Here is a 24212-nt window from a genome sequence, read left to right on the forward strand (position 1 = left end):
ACCTCCGGTCCCCGGGGCCTCTCCCGCCCCCACCCCCTCCCAACACCACGGCAGTTCTGAAACACACTTGACTCATCCGTTCTCCCAGAACCGCCTCGTGATCTTGGCTTTTATTGTCTCACTCGATTTCATTTCCATCTGGACATGTTTTGTAATTGGTGTGTGACCCTTCCCTGAGAGCCTTTTATTTGGTTTTTGTTGTTCCTTTTAGACCCTGGACAGAAAGCTCGGCTCTACCAGGGATCTCCAGGTCCGGCTGCGAAGCGGTGCTCAGCACCTGCCCTCCCCGGCGCCCCCCCCCCCGGAGATGAAGCAGCAACGTGGACGCTAGAAAAGCCTGTATCTGCTGGTTACCCGATGGACCAGGGACCCGTCGGTGGGGAGACGGCAGCTTCGGGGTGAAGAAGGGCCGGAGTGCGAGGGGGCGTGCAAGGCGGGGCGGACCCGGCACGCACACGGCCGCAGGAGCCTGTCCCGGGCGACGATTCTTTGAACAGCAGCCCCACTGAGCAGAGGAGGAGCGGCCACTGTGAGCTTCTGCCGAAGACGCTGTCCTCCAAACGCTGTGAGACGCCCTCCTGCCGCCTCTCTCAGGAAGTGCCCCATCGGGCTGGTGGGGCACAGGGGGGTGTGGCCGCAGCAGAGCCCCGCGCACAGGCGCCACCAGAGGGCTCTGGGCCAGGCCCCGAAGCTCCGCCTTGACCCAGGAACCCGGGAGCGGGGAGCGGGGCGGCCCGGGTTCTGGGAAGCAGGGCTTGGGGCACTTCCCTGTCTGCGCGGAGCGGGGGACCGAGGGCCTCCCTCCCCCACGCACAACAGGAACCTTGGACCAACCACGTTTTTATTTCCAGCTGCACAAACACGCACAAACACAATCGCACCGAAGGGCCAGGAAGCCCCAGCGCACACTCAACGTCAGCTCAGCGCTCAGACCACACACGCAGCTCCAGCTCGGAAACCCACGCTTCTCGCCCCCCAGCCGTCCACGACCACAGGTCCGCCGGTTCTCCTACAGACACCGGTGGTGTCAGTCTGCGTGCGTGCGGGACACTGCAGGAGGACCCTGGGCACTTCCCGAGGGAAGGCAGGGGCCGAAGAGACCGACGTGGCCCCCAGACCACCTTTCCGCCGGTCCTCGGCGCTGCGGGCGAGAGCCGAGGCTTCAGGCCCAAGCCCCCATCCGAGGGCCCCTCCGCTCCCGAGGAAAAGGGAGTCAGCGGGCACGGCCAGGACTCCCGCGTGGCTCCCCACAGGGACGGCAGAGAGCTCGCCCCCTAGCAGCACCGGGCAAGGAGGGAGATGCGGAGGGGCGGGGGAGGGGGCTCCCCACAAAGGAGAAAGGGGCCCTGTGGGCCAGAGTCCGGCGGCTCGGGGCGAGGAGGGCCGGGTCACACCAGGAACGAGGAGGTCTGTCGGAACTCGCCCTGGGGAAGGAACACGCAGGCTGAGCGGCCCCCAGGCGCCTCGCTGCCCCGGGCTGGCAGGCCCCGCCCGCCGGCCCCGCGTGGCCACTCACCTCGCTGCGGGCCGAGGGCTGGCTGTAGATGACCTTCTTACTCTCGGTCCTGCGGACAGAGCAGAGGTCGGCGGGGCCCTCAGACCCCGCGCCCCTCTCCCGCGGCTCTGCAGGCCGGCTCCGGGGGTCAGCAGCACTGGGAACCTCCCAGGCCTCGCGGTCTCGCGAGGAGGGGGCACGGGACACGCGGAGGGAGAAGGGCAGCGCGCGGCCGCGGGGAGCGGCCCACGGCCCCCCGCCTCCCGCCCCTTCCCTGGGGCCCCGTGCGGCGTCAAACCACCCGCATCCAGTCTCGGCCCGGCGGCCCCGGCACAGCGCCTCACTCACCCTTTCTTCGTCCCTGAAAAAGAAGCAGGGGGGCGAGAGTGTCAGCAGGGCAGCTCCCCGGAGAAGAGCCCTGCGCACGCGCACTCCCTGTCGGGAGGGCGCTCACCCCGCGGCCGGGACGGGCCCTGAACCCAGCACCCAGGGACGGGACGGAGGCGGCCCCGCGAGGGCAAGTCCTTACTGTCAAAGTAGCCGCGGCGGTAGGCGAACCAGATGCCGAAAACCAGGATCCCGAGGAGAATGAGTGTCACTAGGACGGCGGCCACAATGCCGCCCACGTTCAGCTCCACTATGAGACGCAGACCAGAGGAGGCTCACCCACAGCACCAGCGGCACCCTCGCGCCTGCACGGAAGGCGGCCCCCACCCCCGCCCGGGGCAGCCCCCAGCCCTGCCCTGCCGGACGCGCTCACCTGCCTCCATGCGCACCGCGTCGGACGTCATGGGCACCCCAACCCCGTTCCTGGCCTCGCAGGAGTACTCTCCCGAGTCAGAGGCTGAGACGGGGTCGAAGACCTGGGGGCCGGAAACACGCCGGTGTCCCCTCGAGGAAGCCAAGTACCTGCCCTTGAGGTTCTGCGACCCTAATGCCCAGCTCACCTTGCTGCTTGCTCCCCTCCCTCCTCAGGGCCCCTGCCCCCCGGGGCCCCCACCCTGCCCGCCTCCCCCTCCGTACCAGCTCCCCTGTCTTGGGGTTCAGGCTGTAGGAGGAGTTGCTGAAAGCACGGCTGCTCTTGGGCTCTGACGGCATCTGGACCCCGTCCCGGTACCAGAGGTACTGGGAGGGCGGGGAGCCGTCGGTCTCCGAGCAGGTCAGCACTGCCCGGCTGCCGATGGTGGCAGAGGAGGGGATGTTCACCGTGGGCTTGGACGGAGGCACTGGAGGGGACAGCAGGTGCGGGTCACAGGGCAGCGGGGGCTGCTGGGAGTGCAGCGGCCGGCGAGAGGGACACCCTAGCCACCAGCCCCAGCTGCCCCCTCGCCAGGCGCTTGCCCCCTCGGGCGGCACCACGGAGCCCGCCTGGAAGGCACGTACCGAGCACAGTGAGCTGGACGTTGACCTCCCCATAGGCAGTGCCGCCTTCATCCGAGACCATGCAGGTGTACGTCCCCGTGTCCTTCCGGGTCACGGAGTGGAAGGTGATGCCAGTGTTCGAGAAGGTGACCCGGTCCTCATAGGGGGCTGTGGGGGGAGGGACCAGGGCAGAGCGAGCTGGAGAGCCGGGAGGGACCGGGAGTGGGGGTCCTGGCATGCAGGAAGGGCGGTGGGAAGGCCCTGGGGACCGGGGACTGGAGCCTGGGCGCCCCCCCTCCCTGGGATCCGGGCACAATGCGGAAGGAGGCACAGGGCTCACCTGTGATCTTGTTGTTGTAGCAGACGAGGCTGGTGATGTCGCCCTGGGCAAACTTCCACTCCACCCGGGGAGCGGAGAAGCCGGAGTAGGAGCAGGACAACTTGGCAGCTGCAGACAGGCTCACGGTGAGCGAGAGGAAAGGGCAGCAGCAAGTGGACAGGACGGGAGGGCCCCCAGGGCCCCAGGACCCTTGGCCTGCTCACCCCCACCCCCTCCACAGCCCTAGCCAACTCACGTTTATTCTCGGGAACTTGGACTTCAGATTCCGAAGTGTACACTGCGCCCCTGCCCCGCGCCAGCGAGCCTGAGCGGAAGGAGAGGTGGTCCCATCAGAGGTGGGCAGTGGCGGAGGCACTGCGGGCGGGCCTCTCCAGGCCGAGGCCCCAGGGCACAGGGCTCAGGGGGGCCTGGCTCTTCCCAGTGTCCCCCCCTCACCAACATCCTGAGCAATCTCCTTCCAAAGCTTTTTGCTACAACCGCAGGCCAATGCTTTTATTATCAGTGGAAAGAGAACATTTCTTCAAACACAATTTCCCTCGTTTTTTATCCCCCCACCTCCTGCGACTCCCAGCAATCCACTCAGACTCCCACCCGTCCGAGAGCAGCTTCCGGAACGGTCACAGTCGGGTCCTGAGCCATCGAGGACTCACCAACAGCCCTGGCACGAAGCCCCGGAGTGGAGGGGGGCCCTCGGCATTTGTAGGGGATTTGGGGCATTTGGGAGTGTTTCCACAAACATAGTATCGTTTGCTCCTTGAAACAAGCCCGACAGACCAGCAGGCCAAGTATTCTTGCTCCAGTTCGACCCGAGGCAGTGAGGGGGACCGGCCCAGGGTCTCGTGTCCCTCCTCCCGAAGGAGGAGGGAGAGAGAGGGTGGTGCGTGGCAGGGTGCAGGGGGCGGTGAGGAGAGACGAGGCTCGTTAGTAACACGGTGGGAGGAGGCCCAGGAGGGGCTAAACCCTCCACGGCGGCCGAACTCCAGAAGCCAGGGGCAGCGTTCACACAACTACTCTCCTTCACCCGCCACAAACTCGGGAAGCCTCACTGCCAGCCCCCCATGCGAGTGCTGCCTTCTCAGACAAATGCAGGCACCACGTCCACCCCTCCCACACCCCACAGGGCCCCAGATCCCGGAGGCCCCTCCACTCTCCTCCACTGGGGAAGGCTGGAAGGAGATGTCGACACACATTTTAAAAAATCTGACCGACACCGTACATTAGCCCAGATTGGCCTTTTCTTCCCAGCGTTACAGATGAGAGAATGGCCCACCCTCCAGGGCAAGGGACTGCAGACGCCTTCCGGCGAGGAGACGCCCACTGAGACAGGCACCCAGTCCACCCCACACGCCCGTTCCCCCTCTTCTCAGAAACCATGGTGTTTCTCAGAAAAGCCCCTGGTCCGAGGGAGGCACACGATGCAATGAAATGCCATCCTTTTCAAAGTCAGGCCCATCTTGCCCTGGCCAGGTGGCTCAGCTGGCTGGAGCGTCATCCCGTACACCGAAGGTTGTGGGTTCAATCCCCAGTCGGTCGAGGAGTTTACAAGAGGCAACTAATCAATGTTTCTCCCTCTCTCCCCCTCCTTCCTTCTCTGAGGGCAATGAAACAGTGTCCTTAGGTTACAAATAAGAAAGTCGGGCTCACTTTTCCTACAATTTCTTTCTAATAATGTTACCCTGTATCTGTGTCCCTGGCATTACACTTCAATGTCCCATCTATCATTAAATGTAATGACAGACACAGAAATTAAGTAACATTCTAAACTGAACACCGAGGACGTGGAAGTCTATCAGTTCCCACCGAGAGTGCTGATAATAACGAAATGCTCTGACTTCTGTCCAAGTCAGCCTTTTCCACTTTAGTGACCAGAACTTTGTGTTTTTGAGATTCTCAGGTTTTACAATTTGCTGCCCATGACGGGCACCGATGCATGAACCAGACGCCTTCAGGAAGGAAGAGCTCCTCCCAGCCGCTGGGGCTGCTGCCTGAAGAAGGCCCTCAGCCAGCCGCCCCCCCAAGAGCAGCCAGAATGCCTCCCGCCAGGCCCAGCCGGTATGCGAGCCTGATCACTGAGGGGCAGACACTCGCAACCCCCACGCCCCCACACCGAGGCACCCTCTGGGGCCGGCTGAGGCCTCATGGGACTTCTGCTGCCTGATCTTGCTTCCTTGCCCCCTCCCCACAGGCCTGGACCCCAGGAGCAGTTGCTGATAAATGTCTTGCGACAGTTACTCACACCTCAGAGCAACCCAGGCCACAGCACCACCCACATAAAGAGCAGCTTCTAATTAGACTAAAAACTAGCCTTTGACATAAAGGGTAACACCAAAAAAAAATTTTAATAAAAAGCCCTGAATATGAATTTGGCAGTCAGTTCTGCATTGCTGCTGCCTGCGGCTACAGCTCCTTTCCAAGGCCTCTCAGACCACAGGATCTCGAACACGCTCAGGAGTTACACCCGTGCCCCCGGTGTCTTCCCTCTCCTCACGCATCCTGACCCGAGGCCCACTCCAGGCCTCTCTTCCCAGGGTCCTTCACCTGCAAGCCACCCTCCTCCCTCTGGGCAGGACTGCTGGTCCCCAGCCCAGCCCCACCACCACGCCCTTCCTCTCAACACAGGCCACCAGCCACCCTGGCCCAGCCCCCTCCCTGTTCTGAACAAGCCTCTGGGACCAGGATGCCTGCACTCAAACCCCACCTCCGCTGCTTACCAGGCTGTGTGACCCGGGCAACCCACCATCGGCCACGTTCAGCCTCGCTGGCCCATTTGTAAAATGAGGGTGAAAACAGTTTCTGAATCACAACGCTGCTGCTGCTGAGAGTTTTACAAGCTGCAACACAAAGTGCTTCGAAATGTGCCTGACCCACAGGAAACACCAACTACTATGTCTTCTTATCGTACCGTCCTGCTGCACACACTTCCCTTTCTGACTTCAACGTTCTCTTCAATTACACACAAACAAATCAATAAATATAAACTCTGCTGGAAAATGCACACCCCCCCCCCCCGCCCACCAAACCATCTCTCCCTGCCGCTGCCTTGCCGACACCCTTCTCTAGGCCCCTCTCGGACGGGCGAGCAGGCAGGAGGTGGCCTCCCTCGCCACATCCTGCTCTGCCGGCACGCCCACGGCTTCCCTGCCCACCTCCTCATCGGCTCCGTTTCCCCAGCCTCTTCACAGCACCCTGCTGCCCTTGACCTCGAACTTATACGTGGCGTATTGTGCACACATACCAATGTCCTACTAACACACATGGTACACAAAAACAGGAGGGAATTTCAGCCTTTCCATCATGATGTTTAATTTACTCTAGGTTCACAAGAAGAGCCACAAAGTCAAAGGAATCAATAGACTTTTGGCCTTTTCATGTACAGAAAACCTAGTACAGATTCACTTAATCTTGCACCCCCTCTAGCTGGAAGTTCCCTTTCTCTCCAAAATTCTTTTTTTTTTTTTTTTTATTTATGTATTGATTTTAGAGAGCAGGGGAGAGAAAAAGAAACATCTATGTGTGGTTGCTTCTCAAGCGCCCCCTGCTGGGGACCTGCTGAAACCTAGGCAGGTGCCCCCGACTGGGCATGGAACTGATGACCCTTTGGTGCACAGGCCAGTGCTGAATCCACTGAGCCACACCAGCCAGAGGTCACCCCAAACTTCTTAAGGAAAGTATCTACACACACCGTCCCCAGCCAACACACCCATTCACCACCCAACACACTGCAGTGTGGCTTTGGTTCTGACCTTGGAATTAAAATTGCCTTGACTGAGGTCACCAATCATTGTATTTCTCAATTCTAAGATGCCCTGATCATAAAATAAGGGCTTCTTGGGGGAAAACTACATTAAACATATACACAGGCTGTAGATCACACCCAAAAACAATAAGACAGCCTTAGAAGCATGAACATGCGGCATGCGCTTTCCCGGTCACCGCCCGTGGCCTTTGCTCACACATGGGCCCTGCCCGCCCCCCCCCCCCAGTCACTCCACTCCCTTGGTTTCTGTGTGCAGCCCTCAGACTTCTGTCTCATTCTCCGTCTTGAACTTTGCTTCCTCTGCCCATCCCTTCGTATGAGTGATCCCTGGCATGCCGCCCTGGGCCTTTCCTCCTCCATCTCTCTCTCTTGCAGCCCCAAAGTGACCTATGCCCACACCCAGCCGGCTCCGGCCACTGCCTCTCACCTGAGCTGCAGGCTCCCATCCCCGTGCCTCCCACCGCCTGCTGCACGCCAACGCCCACGACCTCTCTCTTCCCGTCCCTCTCTCCAGGTAGGTGGCAGGTTCACTAGGCCACCTTCAGGCTACCACCATCTGTCCTTCACTCTAGCACACGGAACACTGAGCTTTACAATCAATGACGCCTCCGAGGTGTCCCTCAGGTTGGCTCCTCCTCTCCATCCCCACTGCCCCTTCTAGCGCCCTTGTGCCCTGCAGAATTGCCACTGTTCTCTCACTGGCCTCTCTGCCTCATTTAATCTTGCCCCACTCAAGTCCGCCCTCCACCCCACTGCCGAGGAAAAGCCCACATTTGCTGGGCACTCACCATGCACCAGGCACTGCTGCGAGCACACTGTGCGGACCACCGTCTCCGCCCTGCAACACCCTGCCATTGAGTAACACTGTTGTCATCCCCTTTATTCTTCACGGGGACCCTGACGCCCAGAGCTGTTGGGTGGTGGTGCCAGTTCGAACCAAGGCCACTCCAGAGGCTGGGCGGCGCTGTGCCTCCCAGAGTACAATCCAACGCTAGCTTCACGCTTCCCATGGTGCCCAAGATACCATGCAAATTCTGCCCCGGCTGGTGAGGCTCAGTGGATCGCTGGTTCGATTCCCAGTCAGGGCACATGCCTGGGTTGTGGCGTAGGTCCCCAGTGGGGGGCATGAAAGAGGCAACCACCCATTGATATTTCTTTTTCTTTTTTTTTTTTTTAAAGATTTTATTTATTTATTTTTTTTTAGAGAGGGAAGGGAGGGAGAGAGAGAGAGAGAGAGAGAGAAACATCAATGTGCGGTTGCTGGGGGGTCATAGCCTGCAACCCAGGCATGTACCCTGGCTGGGAATCGAACCTGCGACACTTTGGTTCGCAGCCCGCGCTCAATCCACTGAGCTATGCCAGCCAGGGCCACCCATTGATATTTCTCTCTCCTTCTCTCTAAAAATAAATAAACAGAACCTTTAAAAAAAGATAACATGCAAATTCTTCAGGAAGGCAAGGGTTCCCGCACTACCTGCCCTTGTGATAAGCTCATCGTCTTTATCACCCTCTCTGCTCTTGCAATTGACCCTCCAGTAACACAAAACTGCCCGCAGTTTCCAGAGAAGCCGGGCTGTTTCGTAACTCGCTGCTCCCACTGCGAGGAGCGCCCTTTCCCCTCTTTCTTGCACACCCACATAGTTTTGCAGGAAAGGATCTGCGCTCACCAGAACCAGGGCTGCCACTGCCTGGTGCAGACCCCTGTCCAAGTCTGTCCCATGTCACATCGCCTGCGCACAGGTGTGTCTCCCCACCCGACACTCAACCCCGGGGCTGGGGGGGGGGGGGGGGGCAGGGACCGCGAGTTCACTGCCATTCCGAGTACACGCGGCACGAAGCACGTCTGTGGCAGGTCTGCCCTGAGCAACACGGAACCTGAACAGACGACCCACAGTAGACTGTTCACTCACTATCACGTCCGCACGTTCGGGTTCATCGACAAAGACGAGCCTATTTTTCAAAGTGGCAGATGGCGTATGCCCAAATGAAGAAGAAAGGAAACTTGATTTAAAACCCAATCTTTAAACAATTTTAATACTAGCAAAGCATTCCCCCCGCCCCCGCAACTGTTCAGCTCTCAGGAGGGAAAAAGAGTGTTCCACTAATTTTTTTTTAACTTAAATTCGTGCCCTGGCTGGAGTGGCTAAGTGGATTGAGCACCAGCCAGCCTGTGAATCAAAGGGTTGTGGGTTTGATTCCCAGTCAGGGCGCATGCTTGGGTTGCGGGCCAGGTCCCCAGCAGGGAAGTGTGTGAGAGGCAATCCACTGATGTTCTTCTCTTTCTGTCTCCCCTGCACTCTCTTTAAATATAAATAAAATCTATATATACATTAAAAAGCTTAGATTCACCCTGGCTGGCATAGCTCAGTGGATTGAGCACAGGTTGCGAATCAAAGGGTCGCAGGTTCGATTCCCAGTCAGGGCACATGCCTGGGTTGCAGGTCAGGTCCCCAGTGGGGGCCATATCAGAGGCAACCACACATTGATGTTTCTCTCTATCTCTTTCTCCCTCCCTTCCCCTCTTTAAAAATAAATGAAATCTTAAAAAAAGGGACAACTAGAATAATCAATAAAATATATTTTTAAAAAAGCTTAGATTCATAACTTAAAAATTACTTTTCAAATTTGCTTCATAGTTTGAAACAGAAGTAAAGTTCTCTGCCCAGGGCCATGGCCCGCCTTCATCCCTCTGCAGGTGACAACAGCAGAGGGCTGTCCCCTAGGAGGCGGGGCAGAGGGAGGAGCACGGGAGGAGTTGCAGGAGGTTTGGTGACGCCAGCTGTAGATGACCAGCAGGGAGCAGAGGCCACCCTCAGAATGGTTCAGGACGGTTATGGACTGTATCGTGCTCCCTCGAAAGCCCTACAGCCAGTGCCTCTCAATGTGACTGCACTGGAAGACCGCACCATCCCCATGGTGACTAGGCTAAAACGAAGCCCCAAGGACACGCCCTCCTGCGGCCGGACTGGGTGCTGGTGTGCACACACACACAGGACTAAGTGAAGGGCAGCAAGGGGGTGGTGTCTGCAAGCCACGGGGAGGCCTCAGAAGACACCAACCCTCCCCATGTGCTGACACTGGACGTCTAGCTGCAGGACCGTGAGAGTCTGCTGAGTTTCAGCCACCGGGTCTGCGGCATTCTGTGAAAGCAGCCGGAGCAGAGTGACCCTGAGGTCTAGGGCACCCGTGACAGGCACTCTGTCTGACCCCAGCCCCAACTTTCCCACGATAACATTTCTGCATAAGGGAAGGCCACAACGGAAACCACTGACAAACCGAAAAGGCAGCCGGCCAATGGGGGAAAATGTTTGCAAATCACGTATCTGATAAGGAGTTAATGTCCAAAATATATAAGGAACTCATACAACTTGAAAGCAACCTCCCCACCCGCTACAAAGAGTCCAGTTAAAAAAATTGGCTGAGGCTGCCTTAGCCAGTGTGGCTCAGTGGGTTGGGCATCGTACCACAAGCCAAAAGGTCATGGGTTCGATTGCCAGTCAGGGCACACGCCTAGATTGCAGGTTTGATCCCCAGTGCTTGCGAGGCAACTGTTCTGTTCTGTTTCCATCCTTCTTTCTCCCTCCGTCTCCCCTCCTTTCCAAAAATAAATTTTAAAAAACTTTATTTTTTATTTAACTATATTTTATTCATTATGCTATTACAGTTGTCCCGTTTCCCCCCCTTCATTCCCCTCCACCCTGCACAGCCCCTCCCACCCACATTTCCCCCCTTTAGTTCATGCCCATGGGTCAAAATTATAAGTTCTTTGGCTTCTACATTCCCCATACTATTCTTGCCCTCCCCCTATTTCCTACCTACCATCTCTGCTACTTATTCTCTGTACCTTTTCCCTCTCTCCTCCTCCCACTCCCCTGTTGCCAACCCTCCATGTGATCTCCATTTCTGTGTTTCTGTTCCTGTTCTACTTGTTTGCTTAGTTTGCTTTTGTTTTAGGTGTAGTTGTTAATAATTGTGAGTTTGCTGTCATTTTGCTGTACATGTTTTTGATCTTCTTTTTCTTAGATAAGTCCCTTTAACATTTCACCTAATAAGCGCTTGGTGACGATGAACTCCTTTAACTTGACCTTATCTGGGAAGCACTTGATCTGCCCTTCCATTCTAAATGAAAGCTTTGCTGGATAGAGCAATGTTGGATGTAGCTCCTTGCCTTTCATGACTTGGAGTACTTCTTTCCAGCCCCTTCTTGCCTGTAAGGTCTCTTTTGAGAAATCAGCTGACAGTCTGATGGGAACTCCTTTGTAGGTGACTGTCCTCTTATCTCTTGATGCTTCCAGAATTCTCCCCTTCATTTTAATCTTGGCTAATATAATTATGATGTGCCTTGGTGTGTTCCTCCTTGGGTCCAACTTCTTTGGGGCTCTCTGAGCTTCTGGACTTCCTGGAAGTCTATTTCCTTTGCCAGAATGGGGAAGTTCTCCTTTATTATTTGTTCCAATAAGTTTTCCACTTGTTGCTCTTCCTCTTCCCCTTTTGGTACCCCTATAATTCAGATGTTAGAACGTTTACAAATGTCCTGGAGGTTCCCAAGCCTCTCCTCATTTTTTTGAATTCTTGTTTCTTCATTCCTCTCTGACTGGATGTTTCTTTCTTCCTTCTGGTTCACACCACTGACTTGAGTCCCACTTTCCTTCCCATCACTATTGGTTCCCTGTGCATTTTCCTTCATTTCACTTAGTGTAGCCCTCATTTTTTCATCTAATTTGCAACCAAATTCAACCAATTCTGTGAGCATCCTGATCACCAGTGCTTTGAACTGTGCATCTAATAGGTTGGCTATCTCTTGGTCACTTAGATGTATTGGCTCTGGAACTTTGATCTGTTCTTCCGATTGAGCCTTTTTTTTTTCAGTCTGGTTGTGCCTGTTACATAGTGAGGGGGTGGAGCCTTAGGTGTTCACCCAGGCAGGGTAGCCCACCAGCTGTGTTGTGACACTGTCTGTAGGGGGGGGTCTGAGTGGGAACAGTGGCACTTGCTCCGCTCTCTGCTGGATTTCAGTCACTTCCACCGCTTCCCCCAAGCACATTGGGCCCTTCTGGTGCTGATTCCCTGGTGGGTGGGCTTGTGTACATCCTGGGACCCTGTGGGTCTCTCCAACGAACTCTCCCATGAGGCTGGGGGTCTCTCCCGGCACCTTACCCCCACGGGTGTTTTCAGTTGGTGTTTTGAGGCTTTATTTCCCCACGCTGGGACCCTGGGTTGCGTGGTCTGTCTCCCTCCCCAATGTTGCCTGGTTTATCTGCATGCAAATGTGGGTCAGCCCGTCCTCCAGGCACAGATGCACCGTACCCCTCCACAATCTGCCCCCTCTCTCGGTCCACCCGCTGCCACCTTGCGCACCCGGGGTCCACCAGCCACGCTTTGCTGCGACTCCTCTCCTCGCCCCCTACCGGTCTGGATGTATGTGTCTACTTTAACTCCTTGGTTGTCGGACTTCCACACAGTTCAATTTTCTGCCAGTACTGGTTGTTTTTTGTTTCTAAATTGTTGTTGTCCTTCTTTGGGTTGTGCAAGGAAGCACAGTGTGTCTACCTACGCCTCCATCTTGGCTGGAAGTCCTAAAAACATCTTTAAAAATAAATTAAAAATTTTTTCCTAAGACATACAAATGACCAACAGGTACATGAGAAGGTGCTCAGGGAAATGCCAATAAACGCCACAGCAAGTGACCACCTCACAACTGCTAGAATAGCCACTATCAGAAAGACAAGAAATGACCAGTGCTGGTGAGGATGTGGAGAAAGGGAACCTTTGTGCATGGGTGGTGGGAATACAAACTGATGCAGCCGCCGTGATAGACAGTATGGAGATCCCTGAAAAAATTAAAAATACAACCACCATACACTCTAGGAACGTCACTTTTGGGTATTTGCCAGAAGAAAAGGAAAACGCTAACACAGAAGCTTGCACCCCCACATCCACTGTAGCGTTTTCTACAATGGCCGAGATATGAAAACACCCCAAATGCCCATCGACTGGCAATGGAGCTCAGTGGGTCGGAGCATCGTCCCTGTGCCAATGTTGTGAGTTCGACCTCCAGTCAGGGCACATGCAAGAAGCAACCAATAAATGCAAAAATAAGTGGAACGACAAATCGATGTTTCTCTCTGTCTCTCCTTCTAAAAAAAATTAAAAAGAAAAAAAATTAATGTTCTGTAACTACATGGTGACGCTGTCACTAGACTGTGACCCTTTCACAGTGTGTTAAATATCGGGTCACTACGCTGCACACCTGCAACCAGCTCAGTGCTGTATGCCAACTGTGTCTCAACAAGAGAAAAAGAATTATTTTTTTAAAAAATCAACAGAACTCTTGAAGACCTTTAAAAGACTTCCCCTGCCCTGGCTGGCATAGCTCAGTGGATTGAGCGTGGGCTGCAAACCAAAGTATCGCAGGTTCGATTCCCAGTCAGGGCATATGCCTGGGTTGCAGGCCACGGCCCCCAGCAACCACACATCGATGTTTCTCTCTCTCTCTCTCCCCGCCTCTCCCTTCCCTCTCTGAAAATAAAGAAATAAAATCTTAAAAAAAAAAAAAAAAAGACTTCTCCTATACCTTCCATTTATCGTTACCTGAATTCTGGACACACTTCTGAGCATAACCAAATGAAGGGAAGACTGGCAGGAATAAAATGGTGCTGGCTGGTGTCTTTCCTACTCTGTGCCAGGCCCCCTCTGAGCCCTTCACACCAGGGTCTAAACACTGGCCCTCACAGCCGCGCTGTGAGGTCAATGCCATTGCTGCTCCCATCTGACAGGACTCAGTTGGGGCCCAGAAGTTAAGTCACTTGCTCCAGGCCGCACAGCAGAGCTGGGGTTCTCACCCAGGCCATCTGGCTCCAGCAGATGACACCTCTCACAGTGGAAGACAGAGTGCCTCCCCAAAGGTCGAGGTAGGTCGGTTTGAACTGGCGTAGAAATAGGTCCAAAATGGAAAAGAAAGATATGCAAAAATACAATCCTGTTTTTATTTGACTTTTAAGGGTTAAGAAGGGAATGCATATCACTGTATTAGCACAGAGAGACCAGGCATAACTGAACCTCTTCTTCACCTCGCAGATTGCCTTACACACATACTTGTACAGTGAAAAGTCACGATTTTGCTAGTGAGTGCCATACACTGTGCTCTGGACTCCTGTTTCTTCCCATCGCAGGGTGTGAGAGTGCCCACCAGGGCGGGGAACGCTGCGAGAATCCGCCTCCCACCCTCACACAGGGCCATGCTGACCTTCTCTGTCCTGTTCCAACCTCAGCACATGTGCCCCCAAGCCAGCACCGACCCTACTTCTGTAGATAGTGACGGCAACCCAGTACGCGCATAGAAAACATCCTAAGAGCCCTGGCCTGCTGGTTCCTTTGGTTGGAGCGTCACCCTGTACACCAAGGGGTTGCGGGTTTGATCCCTGGTCGGAGCTGGAATGGGAGGCAGCCAAGCGATGTTTTTCTGTTTCTCTTTCTCTCTCTCACCAATGAACAACATGTCCTCCATGAGAATTTTTTTAAAAACCTCTAACAGGGGATTACAAATACTTGACACTACATAGAGCTGAGAAATTAGACCGTGGGCAGCTTTTCTATGTTCTACATTTGTGTAGTAAGTAAATATGTATTAAGTGCATATTTAATACATTTCTATTTATGCAAATATGACCAACGGAGTGGGAAAGGGAAATAAAAAGGAAAATAACCAAATCACAAAAAGGGAAATAAATAAAACAATGCCAGAATAGGCAGAAACAAAGACAAAAAAAGGAAATAGGAGATGGTAAACAACATCAGGAAACACAAAGACAGCATCACACCAGGAAGCACTGAGTGATTCGAGAGAACCTTAAAGGTGAAGTGAGTTAACAGACAAGCAAGAAACAGGGCCCGCTGCAGCATCAGGACCCTGAAGTGCGTGTGTGAGCCTGAAAGACCTCCAGCAAGGCCAAGGGGCCGCAGGAAACGCGGCCCTGCGGCTAAGAACAGGGCCAGGGCGGCGGAAAGGCCCGGGCTGGGAGGTGGAAGGGAAGGTAGGTTCGGGCTGGAGAAGGGGCGGGGGCAGTCAGTCCCGCACGGGCTCATCCACTCCCGACGGGACGGGTGGTGGGTCTGCAAGGCTGGGGGCGTGACATCTGAAAACCGCTCTGTGTCTGAGTAACAGCAACGACTGCGGCAAACTGTAGAGACACACCTGTGTGTGTACTTATCCCGCAGGCTTCTCTTACACTGTGACTGAAGCAGAGCCTAAGTCCCCGTGTCTGGAATCGGAGCACAGTCTTGGGACCCCCTGGACCGCCGGCTGATGGCAGAGGGGACACTGAGCCCCCATAGTAAGACTTGTGCCTGGTGAGCACGATCTCATTAAATTCTCGCAAAAAGCCCAAGATGAATAATACTGTTAGCATCCATTTTACAGATGAGAACAGTGAGGATTAGCACAGGTAACCCAAACCACACAGCTACAAACAGCAAAACGGGAAATTTACCCAAGTTAAGTGCGAAGGTGCAAGGGCAGCTACATGCTGTTCAGTACAGCAGGAAAGAGAAAACCTAAATGCCCAGCAAAAGGTGAACAAGCAGGGAAATTCTGTCACAACCACATGGTGGACACCGCTCACGGGCTGTTTGAGGGTATTTGGTCCATACACACACTGCACATACCCCACACGTTTACCCAGAGGACACGAGACCAGAGGGCAGGAAGCCAGGAAAAGTCCTTGGCAAGCGGAATAGGGAAACCGAGACAGACCGCTGAACACAATGGCTGCGCAATTCACAGCCAGGTTCCAGGTGGCCACCAGGGCGGAGTGCCTGGCAGGGGGCCAACCTGGGAAAACAAGGACCTCACCCCCAGGGTGACCTCTGCTCCCCTGCCCTTTCCTCCCTGGAGACAACATCTAGGCCTCCGTTGTGTCTCAGCCCCAGGCCCAGAAAAGAAGCAAGACCAGGCGGGCAAGGCCAGAACCAATTACAATGATTGAAGACCCACGCACTGCCCTGCCACTGACCATTCAGTGGAGACCTGACCCTCAAAGGACACACCCAGACAACTGATGATAAAAACGATACAACCTCGAGACCAAGGGCCCAGTGTGTGCTCCCCGACTCCTTCCCCCACGGGCACGCTGTCTCCTGAGCTCTAGGGCCACGGGCAGCTGGCAGCTGGTACCCGGCTAATCCCCCGAACCATCTTTTCTCCAGCTTCCCAGTGAGCGAGGGCAGCCCGGCCTGGGCTCCCCTGTTGCTTCTTCGCTGCTGAGGCCGTCCTAGTTTCACTGCCCTCAACTTTAATAAACGTACCCTGACAGCCACGTGGACTCGCGCTGAGAAGTCTTTCCTACGCGGCGTCAAGAACCCACACACAACAGCTGGCCCTGGGCAGCCCCGCTCCAGGCCTGGCCCCTGTGTGGTCACATACTAGGAGGACCCCAGGTGGGGCTGGGCCGTTCTCTCCTGAGCCCCTCTGCTGGCTCACTTGCAGGGACCCGGACTATCACAGCTCGCCGTGGGTAGAATGGTGGGCTTCCAGGGCAGAGCCCACGCAGGACCACCTCGCAGACCGAGACCGAGATGCTCGAGGCGCCAACCCAGGCCCGTCGTGCCCCGTCGGCTTCCGATCTGCACCAACAAGTTTGGGTGAGTTTCTCGGAAATCCTGACCCCTGTTGTTATAAGGATAGAGGCTGAATTTCTCTGTTTTAAGGACCTCGAGGCAGAGCTGGAGGTTGGGTCTAAGAAGAAGCCAGGCTGAGCCAGGACGAGAGAAAAATGGACGGCGGGTGTCAGTGTTGGCTTCCGGCTGGAGCTGCTGGGGGCACTTAACAAAACTTTTGCTGGATAAACAAAAGTCTCCACTCAGCTCTGAGGATGAGGGGCGCTTAGCTCACTCCTCTGGCCCATTTCGGAGATTCTTAGGCAGCTGAGGATCTTTGTGGAGGGGGGGGGGCGGGGGGGGAGGCGTGGGGGTGAGGAAGTGCTACTGCTGGAAAGACTACTTACTTGCAGATTCTCACAGAAATGGGAAGATTTAACCAGAAGTGGTCTACTTAACATAGCCAAATGTATCTGTTTTAACATCCAAAGTAACTTCTGCGTGCAGAATCCGCCAAGCTGGCTTTACATCGACCTGAAAGAAGGGCAAGCTTAACAAAACTTCCTGACTGCTCATTAGAAGCCCCCGGGAGGAGCACACGTCCGTTAACACTAGAATGTGAAACCAGAAAGCCCAGTTTTCAGGGGCAGCAGGCTCTGGCAGCGGCGGGGACACCCCAGGGGGCGGGGAGAAGAGGTGGGTCTAGGCTCTGGGTGACAGCGCGGCCGGCAGGCTGTTGAGGCTGCGCTCTGGCATCCTACCCACTTCCCGGTCCCTCCCCCGCCTGGCCCTTTCCTGAGCCTGCCAGGGTCCCACACACCCTGTCTGGGCTGGGCTCTGCCCCTTCACATCGCTCTTTTGGCTTCTGCCGCGTGTTTCCTCAGCGGAATTTTTCCTCCTCCTCCTCCTCCTCTTCTTCTGCTGGTCCAGGTGCCCGGCCTCAGTGGAGCCCCAGGGAAGGGCTCCTGCCCGCCTGGAGGATTAGGTCCTGAGGACAGAGGACCAGGCAGCCCCCGGAGTGTGTGAATGAACCTGTACACGCTGCGGCCTCCTAGGGCAGCAGGCGCAGGGTCTGGTTCAGCTCCCCAGTTTGCTGGGCTCAGTGTCTGACTTAGTGGAATTGCTTCATAGGGTCTGCTGGGAAGCTCTGATGGAGGAGTGTGGCTGTGCTGAGGACAGCCAGGTCCCCAGGAGGGGCCGCAGGAGACCCAGGGGGAGCTGGGAAAGAGGGGCAAGGCGAGGCTGGCACGGGGTTGCCCCAGGGGCGCTCCCGCTTGTCCTTCCTGATGGTTTGGGCGAGGCTGAAACCGTCCTGGAGAGGAGACTGCTGAGGCCCTTACACATACTCTTTCTGTTCTTTTGTGGTACAGCCTAGATGCAACATCACTTCATGTTAACTTTAGGTGTACAGCACAGTGGTTGGGCAATCATTACAAACCAGTCCCCCCTTTCCTCTGGCAACTGCCGCCTCCCCGAAGTAACTCTGCACACAACTCTGGTGGAGACAACTAACTAGGCAACGTCTGCTTTTCCGTCAGAACCCTAACCCTCCCAACGCGGAGACGTTGAGGGGCGACACGTGTTTGCCGGAATCAAATCCACCCCGACTCAACCGCTGGGGCGAGTCTTCCTTGAAACCAGCGATGCCCAAGTGTCTTTCTTCAGAGTGTATTTACGACTAAGTGAACCAGATACTCAACTAAAGGGGGAAACAGTGACGTTCAAGGAGCCTCCCAAGAGGAAACGAACCTCAAAGCTGACCGGACGTTTGCTGACCATCTTTCCTCCATGTTAACGTGGCACGGCGCCCCTCTCCTCGGGCGGGCGGCCCCACACAGCCGGAGACTTCTGGGGGCCCTAACTCTCGGCTTGCTCTGTATTTCACTTGGTTAACGTGTGTCTGCCGCTCCTTGGAGACAGGGGAGCCCAGTTATGTTCGCATCCTCCTCAGCTTCTACGGCAGCTTTGCCCAGAGGGACGGTGGTGGTCACGGAGGGTGGGGGCACCCACTTAATAGGACCCAACAACCATCCCTTGCACAAGCGGGTCAAACCCACAACAGAAAAGTTACTTCTTTCACTCTGGCTGGTGTGGCTCAGTGGACTGAACGCCAGCATGAGAACCAAAGGGTTCTGGGTTCGATTCCCAGTCAGGGCACACGCCTGGGTTGCGGGCCAGGTCCCCAGTGGGGGGCACATCAGAGGCAGCCGTTCACCGGTGTTTCTCCTCTCCTTCTCTTTCTTCCTCCCTTCCCCTGTCTAAAAATAAAATAAAATCTTTTTTAAAAAAGTTACTTCTTTCTACTGCTTTGTTAAGAAATCTTTGTTTTCTCTCTACCACCCTGTTACTGATTGGAATTTTAAGTTGCTTTCTTGCTATGACTGTGTTTTCCTCACCCGAGGACATTTTCTGCACTGCTGTTAGGGAGGGAGGGAGGGGGAGAGAAGCGTCCACTGGGGATTGTTCCCACCTGGACCGGGGATGCATAGGCCTGCGCCTGGACCGGGAACAAGCCTACAGCCAAGGCATGTGCCTTGACCAGGAATCGAACCCACAAACTTTTGGTCACAGGATGATGCTCCAACCAACTGAGCCACACCAGCCAGGGTGCTATGATTTCGGTGGAATTTATTTAAAAAAAAAAAAAAGGAAAGAAGGGAAGAAAAGCACAGAAAGAAGCCAGCCAGCCTCTGGTTTTCTCTACAAATTCACCCGAACTTCCCCTCTAGACTCTGAGCCTCACAGGACCCTCCAGCCGACAAGGAGCCGCAGCCTGGGCACAGGGAGGAGGGCCCAGGGCCCAGCAGCCACCAGATGCAGTGAACTCTGTTTACCTTCATGGGGGCTAATTGTTTTACCAATACCCCCGGCTTCCCTCAGAGCTTCTTCACAGCCCTATCTCTGGCACGGTGCTCTGAACGCAGGCAACACACGCCCACGTCTACTGGATTCCCAAGTGGACTCGCCAGCGCTGCCTGATCAGGACCCCGGGGGCAAGGCTTCCACCCCAGCCTGCCCACTTGACCACCCTGACCACCACCGTCACCACCACCAGCCCGCGCTCCTGGGGGCGGGGCTGGGACCGGGAAGGAATGTGTCGGCAGGCGGAAAACTCACTGCCAGCCCAACAATAGGCGAGCAAGTCTGAACCTCTACCCTGGCTGCACCTTCAGTGACGTCAGCAGCCCTCTGAGGATGGCAGGGAGCCATACGGGCCCGGCTACCCAGGAGGGCTTTCATATCCCCCTCCTGCCCGCTCTCGGCAGAATTTCCAGTTCTACCAGCTCAGCTCCTCCCCTCCCCCACCCTTCTCTCCATTCCAAAGGAAGGCTGAGCCTGCCTGCCCCCACCCTGGGATCAGACTTCCTGCCAGCCAGCTGCTTCCTCCCGTCCTCCCCCCACCTAGAGAAACAAAGACACAAGCCAGACTTTGGACAGAAACTCTGCTTATCAGGGAGTCCCAGGCAGATGAGCTCCGAGTTCGCAATGCCTGGAAAACCCCAGGGCAAGTCCACTCACACCGCTTCCCACGATCCCCTCAAAATGCCGAAAAACTCTTCCACAATCGCATTCGACGAGTGGTCACTCAGATCTTTCCCAAACTTATGAAAAGCAAGCTTGAGTTTAGAGATCTCCAAGGTCTCTCCCTCAATGCGAACAAAGGTGAAAAACAAGCTCCGCTATTTCCTAATCTACCACATAAGACCTGTAGCTTTTCAGTCTGTGTTTGAGCAGGGGTGGCAGCCACTTCTGTGTCCACAGAACGGGTGCCGCGACCCTCAGCTGACTGGGAGGGAATGTTAACGGCCAGGCCCCAATGCCTGTAACACCCACCAATATGATAAGCTCTCCAGGGCACACTCAGTGAAATAACCAAGATGAAGGACAGGCTAGGATGTATACAGTATGTCTCCCTGTGTAAGAGACGGGAAAGAACAGATACTGATACATTCTTGTGTCTGTGCCACAAAGCGCGGGACGGGCACAGAAGGAACCACCGGGAGGTGGTGCAGGAAGTGAGCCGTTCCCCACCTCTTCAGTATCATTTTTTAAAAGATGTTGTTTACTTACAGTATCTTTAGAGAAAGGGGAGGGAAAGAAACAAGATGTCAGAAAGAAACATCAAGATCAGCTGCTGCTCGTAGGGGACCGGGAACCCACCCGTGACCTCTCCCTTTGCAGGGCGACGCCTGGCTGATGACACACAGCCTGTGGAGCCACACCAGTCGGGGCCTCTAATATCATTTCGATTGTCGAACCACACCAAGGTACTAACCTACCCTAAATAAACTTATTTTAAAGGGGTGAAAAAGTCCCAGCAGCTCTGACATATGGGGATCCCCTCGACCACTCACTGCCCAGCTCTGGCTGTTGTCGGTAGGTAGTTTCTCGTTTCTGGTTTCAAGGGAACAATTCTTCCCGAGAGTAACCTCACCAGGGGAGGGGAGCAGACTGGAGGAGTGACTCACCGTCTACAGTGCTGAAGTTAAATCTAACCCTGAACAGCAACACTAGAAGCAACATCAGCAGGAAACAGGAGGACACACAAACCCACCCACAGCAGCTCCCCCATCCTGGAGTGCCTGGTGGGGGGGCAGGCAGAGCAACCGACGCAGTTACAAAGTGGGTTCCCCTTCCCCCTGCCCCCAAAGTCTGTTCTAACCACAGGCCACACTGACTGGGAGATAGCTGGAAACTCTTCAAGCACAGGTGCTGGGGTGGGGGGGTGGGAGGGCGGGCAGGGGACGGTGGGGTGGGGTGGGGTGGGCTGGTGCTCTAGGTCACCTGGGTCACTGTTGCCACAAAAGGCTCAGGCCACCCTCCCCACCAGATTCCCCAGGATGGGGCTGGGCCTTTGCTCCAGGGTCAGGCCCATGGCCGTCTCCCAGCTGACAGGCCCACAAGGAGCAGCAGCCCTGGAGGGAGGGCACGTGGGCATCCGTACATACTTCTGGCATCCTGGGGGTTCAGGACGGACGGAACACTCAAGACAAGACCCTACTTATTTTTTACTGCTGCCACTGGGATCTATCGGGGTCTCTCCCTGCTCTTCATCCTCACAAAACCCAAAGGGATGCCCGGCACTGCCTTCGTGTGTATGTGATGCAGCTATTACTGCCCGGGACGGGGAGGAGTAGGGCGCCCTTGCTGCTGTTCTCTTACAGGTGAGAAGGCTCAGCTACCGGCCGGACATCGCCAACAAGGCAAAGCCAAGCCAGACCCCAGGCTGGGGCCCGGCTCCCACTGCAACCTCAGTACAAAGCCAATCACTCTCGCCCGTGTAGCCTGATTTAGTCACAGGGCCCGTTCCTCCACCCCTGGAGATGTGACTGCTCAGGACGCGGTCAAGCTCAGGCCCCATCTGCTGGGCCGCCTCTGAGGCGTCGACTCTGGATCCCCTGCAGAGACTAGAGGACTCGCCCCGAGCTCGGAGCGGCGCTCTCACAACCGGCCGGTGCCGGTGCCGGTGCCGGTGCCGGTGCGGGACTGTTCGGTGATACAGAAAGTGAGGAAGGAAAGGGAGGAGGCAAGGGCACCCCAGGGAGCTTCCGGGCCCGACAGTCGCTGGCTCAGACTGCGGCAGGGAACCGGCCTCCCCTTCAAAGTGAACTTGGGGAAACGAATCTACCTGGCACTACCACGAGGGGTTGTCACGGTTCCTTTCTTTGAACACTTCCCAAAACACGGACCTTGAGCAGAAAGAAGTTCCCGCAAACCACATGCTCACACAACTGCGCGCAGAAGCACCCACACCCAGGCAGCAGACGGCCCACGCGCGCCCGTGGGGCAGGGGCCTCCTGTCGCCCGCGGGGTCTCGGCCCTCCGCCCCGGCCACCCACTCGGTCAACGTCGTTCGTTCAGGTAGTGGTTCGAGAAAGGGACTTGGAGCGCCGCTTCCTGCGAAAACTCAGATTTCAGTTTTCTCTCCTCCTCGGACTTCGCGCTCAGACGCTCTCGCAGAGCAGGGGAGGATACAGAGACCCCTCCGGCCACCGCCGCCCCGTCGGACTTCTGGGGTCCCCTCGGGGGCAGGACACCCCGGGGCCCAGGGAGTCGGGCGCCGAGGCTCGCGGCTGCGCGTCCTAGGGGCCGCGCCCTCTCCGGAGGCGCGCGGAGGCGGGGCCGGCAGGTGTGGTGGGCAGGGCCCCCGCCCGCCCGTGCGGCCGGGAGCGAGCGGACCGGGCCCCCCGGTTCCTCTCGGTGGGTGCGCGCAGCGGTCAGCGCCCTCCGGGTGGGTGTCACAGCAGGGGGCACGACTCCCGGTGTGGGGGAGGGGAGCCAGCCGCACGGCGGCGGGTGGAGGGAGGAGGGGACGGGGCCGGGAGCGGCGGAGGGACGCGGAGGGCGAGGTCGGCCGGTCGGACCCGTCCCCGCCCGCGGGCACGGCCGTGGGCGCGCCTCGCTCCAACCTCCGACCCAGCCCACCGATCCCTCCCGAAACTCCGGAACTTACACAGGATCACCGACGCGAGGAGAAGCAACTGCATCCTCCCGACCTTCCCCTTCGACCCCATCACGACCGGGTTCCCGACGCGCCGGCGGCAGCCGAGCCCGGGGACAGACCCAGCTTCGGGCACAGCCGCGCGGTTTGAGCTCCAGCCGCAGGTTGAACCCGCCGGCCCGCCCTCCGCGCCCGATTGGCCGACGCCCGACCCTGCGCGTTCCGATTGGAGGAGGCATCCGCCGCTCCGCTGAGTGACTCAACGCCGCCAGGTGCAGCACCGCCCACCCCCCGGAGCGGGGCGCAGGTCCAAGCCGGAGGCACCTCTGATTGGCGGGGAGACGGATCCCTCACCTTCCGCAGGTGAGCGCACCCTGATTGGGCCGCGCTGCCGAGGCAGGGTCTCTGACTGGGCACGGCTTGCGAGCGGCGGGGGCGGGTAGCGTAGTCGGTGGTACTGCGCCCACGCGGAGCCGGGCCTGGCTTGTTTCTTGCTGGTTTGCGCGGACGTTACCCGGCGCTGCGGAAACCTCGGTCGCGTCCTCTGGCAGGTGCAAACCTCCCACTAATGTGCACGGGGGTAGGAGAGGGCCAGGGGAGCGGTGAAGGGTGCCCTGAAACCACCCCAAACCTTGTTCTTCTGTGGACCCCCCGGGCAGCAGCCCGCAGTCAGTGGAAAGGGGACGGGGAGGGGAAGGAGGGGGACGTGCGGGGAAGAGGAATGGCAGGTTTCTCGAGGAGGACTTCAGGCGTCTGTACACCAAGTGCTCCGAACGGTACACACTGGCCCCCATGTGCTCTGTGCCGCTGAGTGACCGGGTGAGCCCCCAAACGCGTCTGATCGCTCAGCAGAGCCCTACGTTTCAGAACTGCTTCCGCACTGTGACCAGTAGCTGGATGCTGAGCTCCACTGGCCAGAGGCTACGTTTGTAGGAAAGCTTTCTGTTCATATAGTTACGCCGTTTTTAACTGAAAGTCACGCTCAACACCTTGACTATTTCTAGTTTCCGCAGTGATTTGATTTTCACTGATCACAGTATATCCAAGCTGCCTGTGGGGAAACTTCCTGAACGTTGGTTTACTGCAAGTAAAAAAAGTTTACACTTTTATACAAAACTGTAGTATTTCCTGATCTTTTGCTTTTTTCATCTTTGCTCTCATTCCTTTGGTCACATCTCTCCGACCAAAGATCTGCTTCCAATGCTGCCCAACTTAAAGCAAT

General features: G+C 56.5%; 1 protein-coding gene and 1 long non-coding RNA gene across 2 annotated transcripts; both read right to left on the bottom strand.

Annotated features, from left to right (window-relative positions):
* Window positions 1-79: 79 nt before the first annotated feature.
* F11R (F11 receptor) lies at window positions 80-23168 on the bottom strand. The gene is made up of 10 exons (XM_045838684.1): window positions 23003-23168; window positions 3433-3501; window positions 3198-3305; window positions 2879-3025; window positions 2519-2721; window positions 2256-2358; window positions 2025-2132; window positions 1844-1856; window positions 1517-1565; window positions 80-1424 (listed from the first exon to the last, which is right to left on the bottom strand). Exons 1-10 carry the CDS (start codon window positions 23061-23063, stop codon window positions 1389-1391), a joined length of 897 nt encoding a protein of 298 aa, XP_045694640.1. The 5' UTR covers window positions 23064-23168; the 3' UTR covers window positions 80-1388.
* On the bottom strand, window positions 16958-22968 carry LOC123818466. Its single transcript, XR_006785624.1, has 3 exons — window positions 22389-22968; window positions 18298-18457; window positions 16958-17082 (listed from the first exon to the last, which is right to left on the bottom strand). It is a non-coding gene; the product is annotated as an uncharacterized LOC123818466 (long non-coding RNA).
* Window positions 23169-24212: the final 1044 nt, after the last annotated feature.

The sequence above is a fragment of the Phyllostomus hastatus genome, unplaced genomic scaffold (genome assembly GCF_019186645.2).
Source record: "Phyllostomus hastatus isolate PE091 unplaced genomic scaffold, TTU_PhHast_1.1 phas_contig_283, whole genome shotgun sequence".
Lineage (NCBI taxonomy): Eukaryota > Metazoa > Chordata > Mammalia > Chiroptera > Phyllostomidae > Phyllostomus > Phyllostomus hastatus.

Excerpts from the sequence above, each read along its gene's own strand:
- F11R (XM_045838684.1), bottom strand. The coding sequence starts at position 23,063 with ATGGGGTCGAAGGGGAAGGTCGGGAGGATGCAGTTGCTTCTCCTCGCG. Across the intron at positions 3,502-23,002 it reads CCTCGCGTCGGTGATCCTGT|GCTCGCTGGCGCGGGGCAGG; the intron begins GTAAGTTCCGGA and ends CCTTCCGCTCAG. Across the intron at positions 2,133-2,255 it reads CGCGGTGCGCATGGAGGCAG|TGGAGCTGAACGTGGGCGGC; the intron begins GTGAGCGCGTCC and ends TGCGTCTCATAG.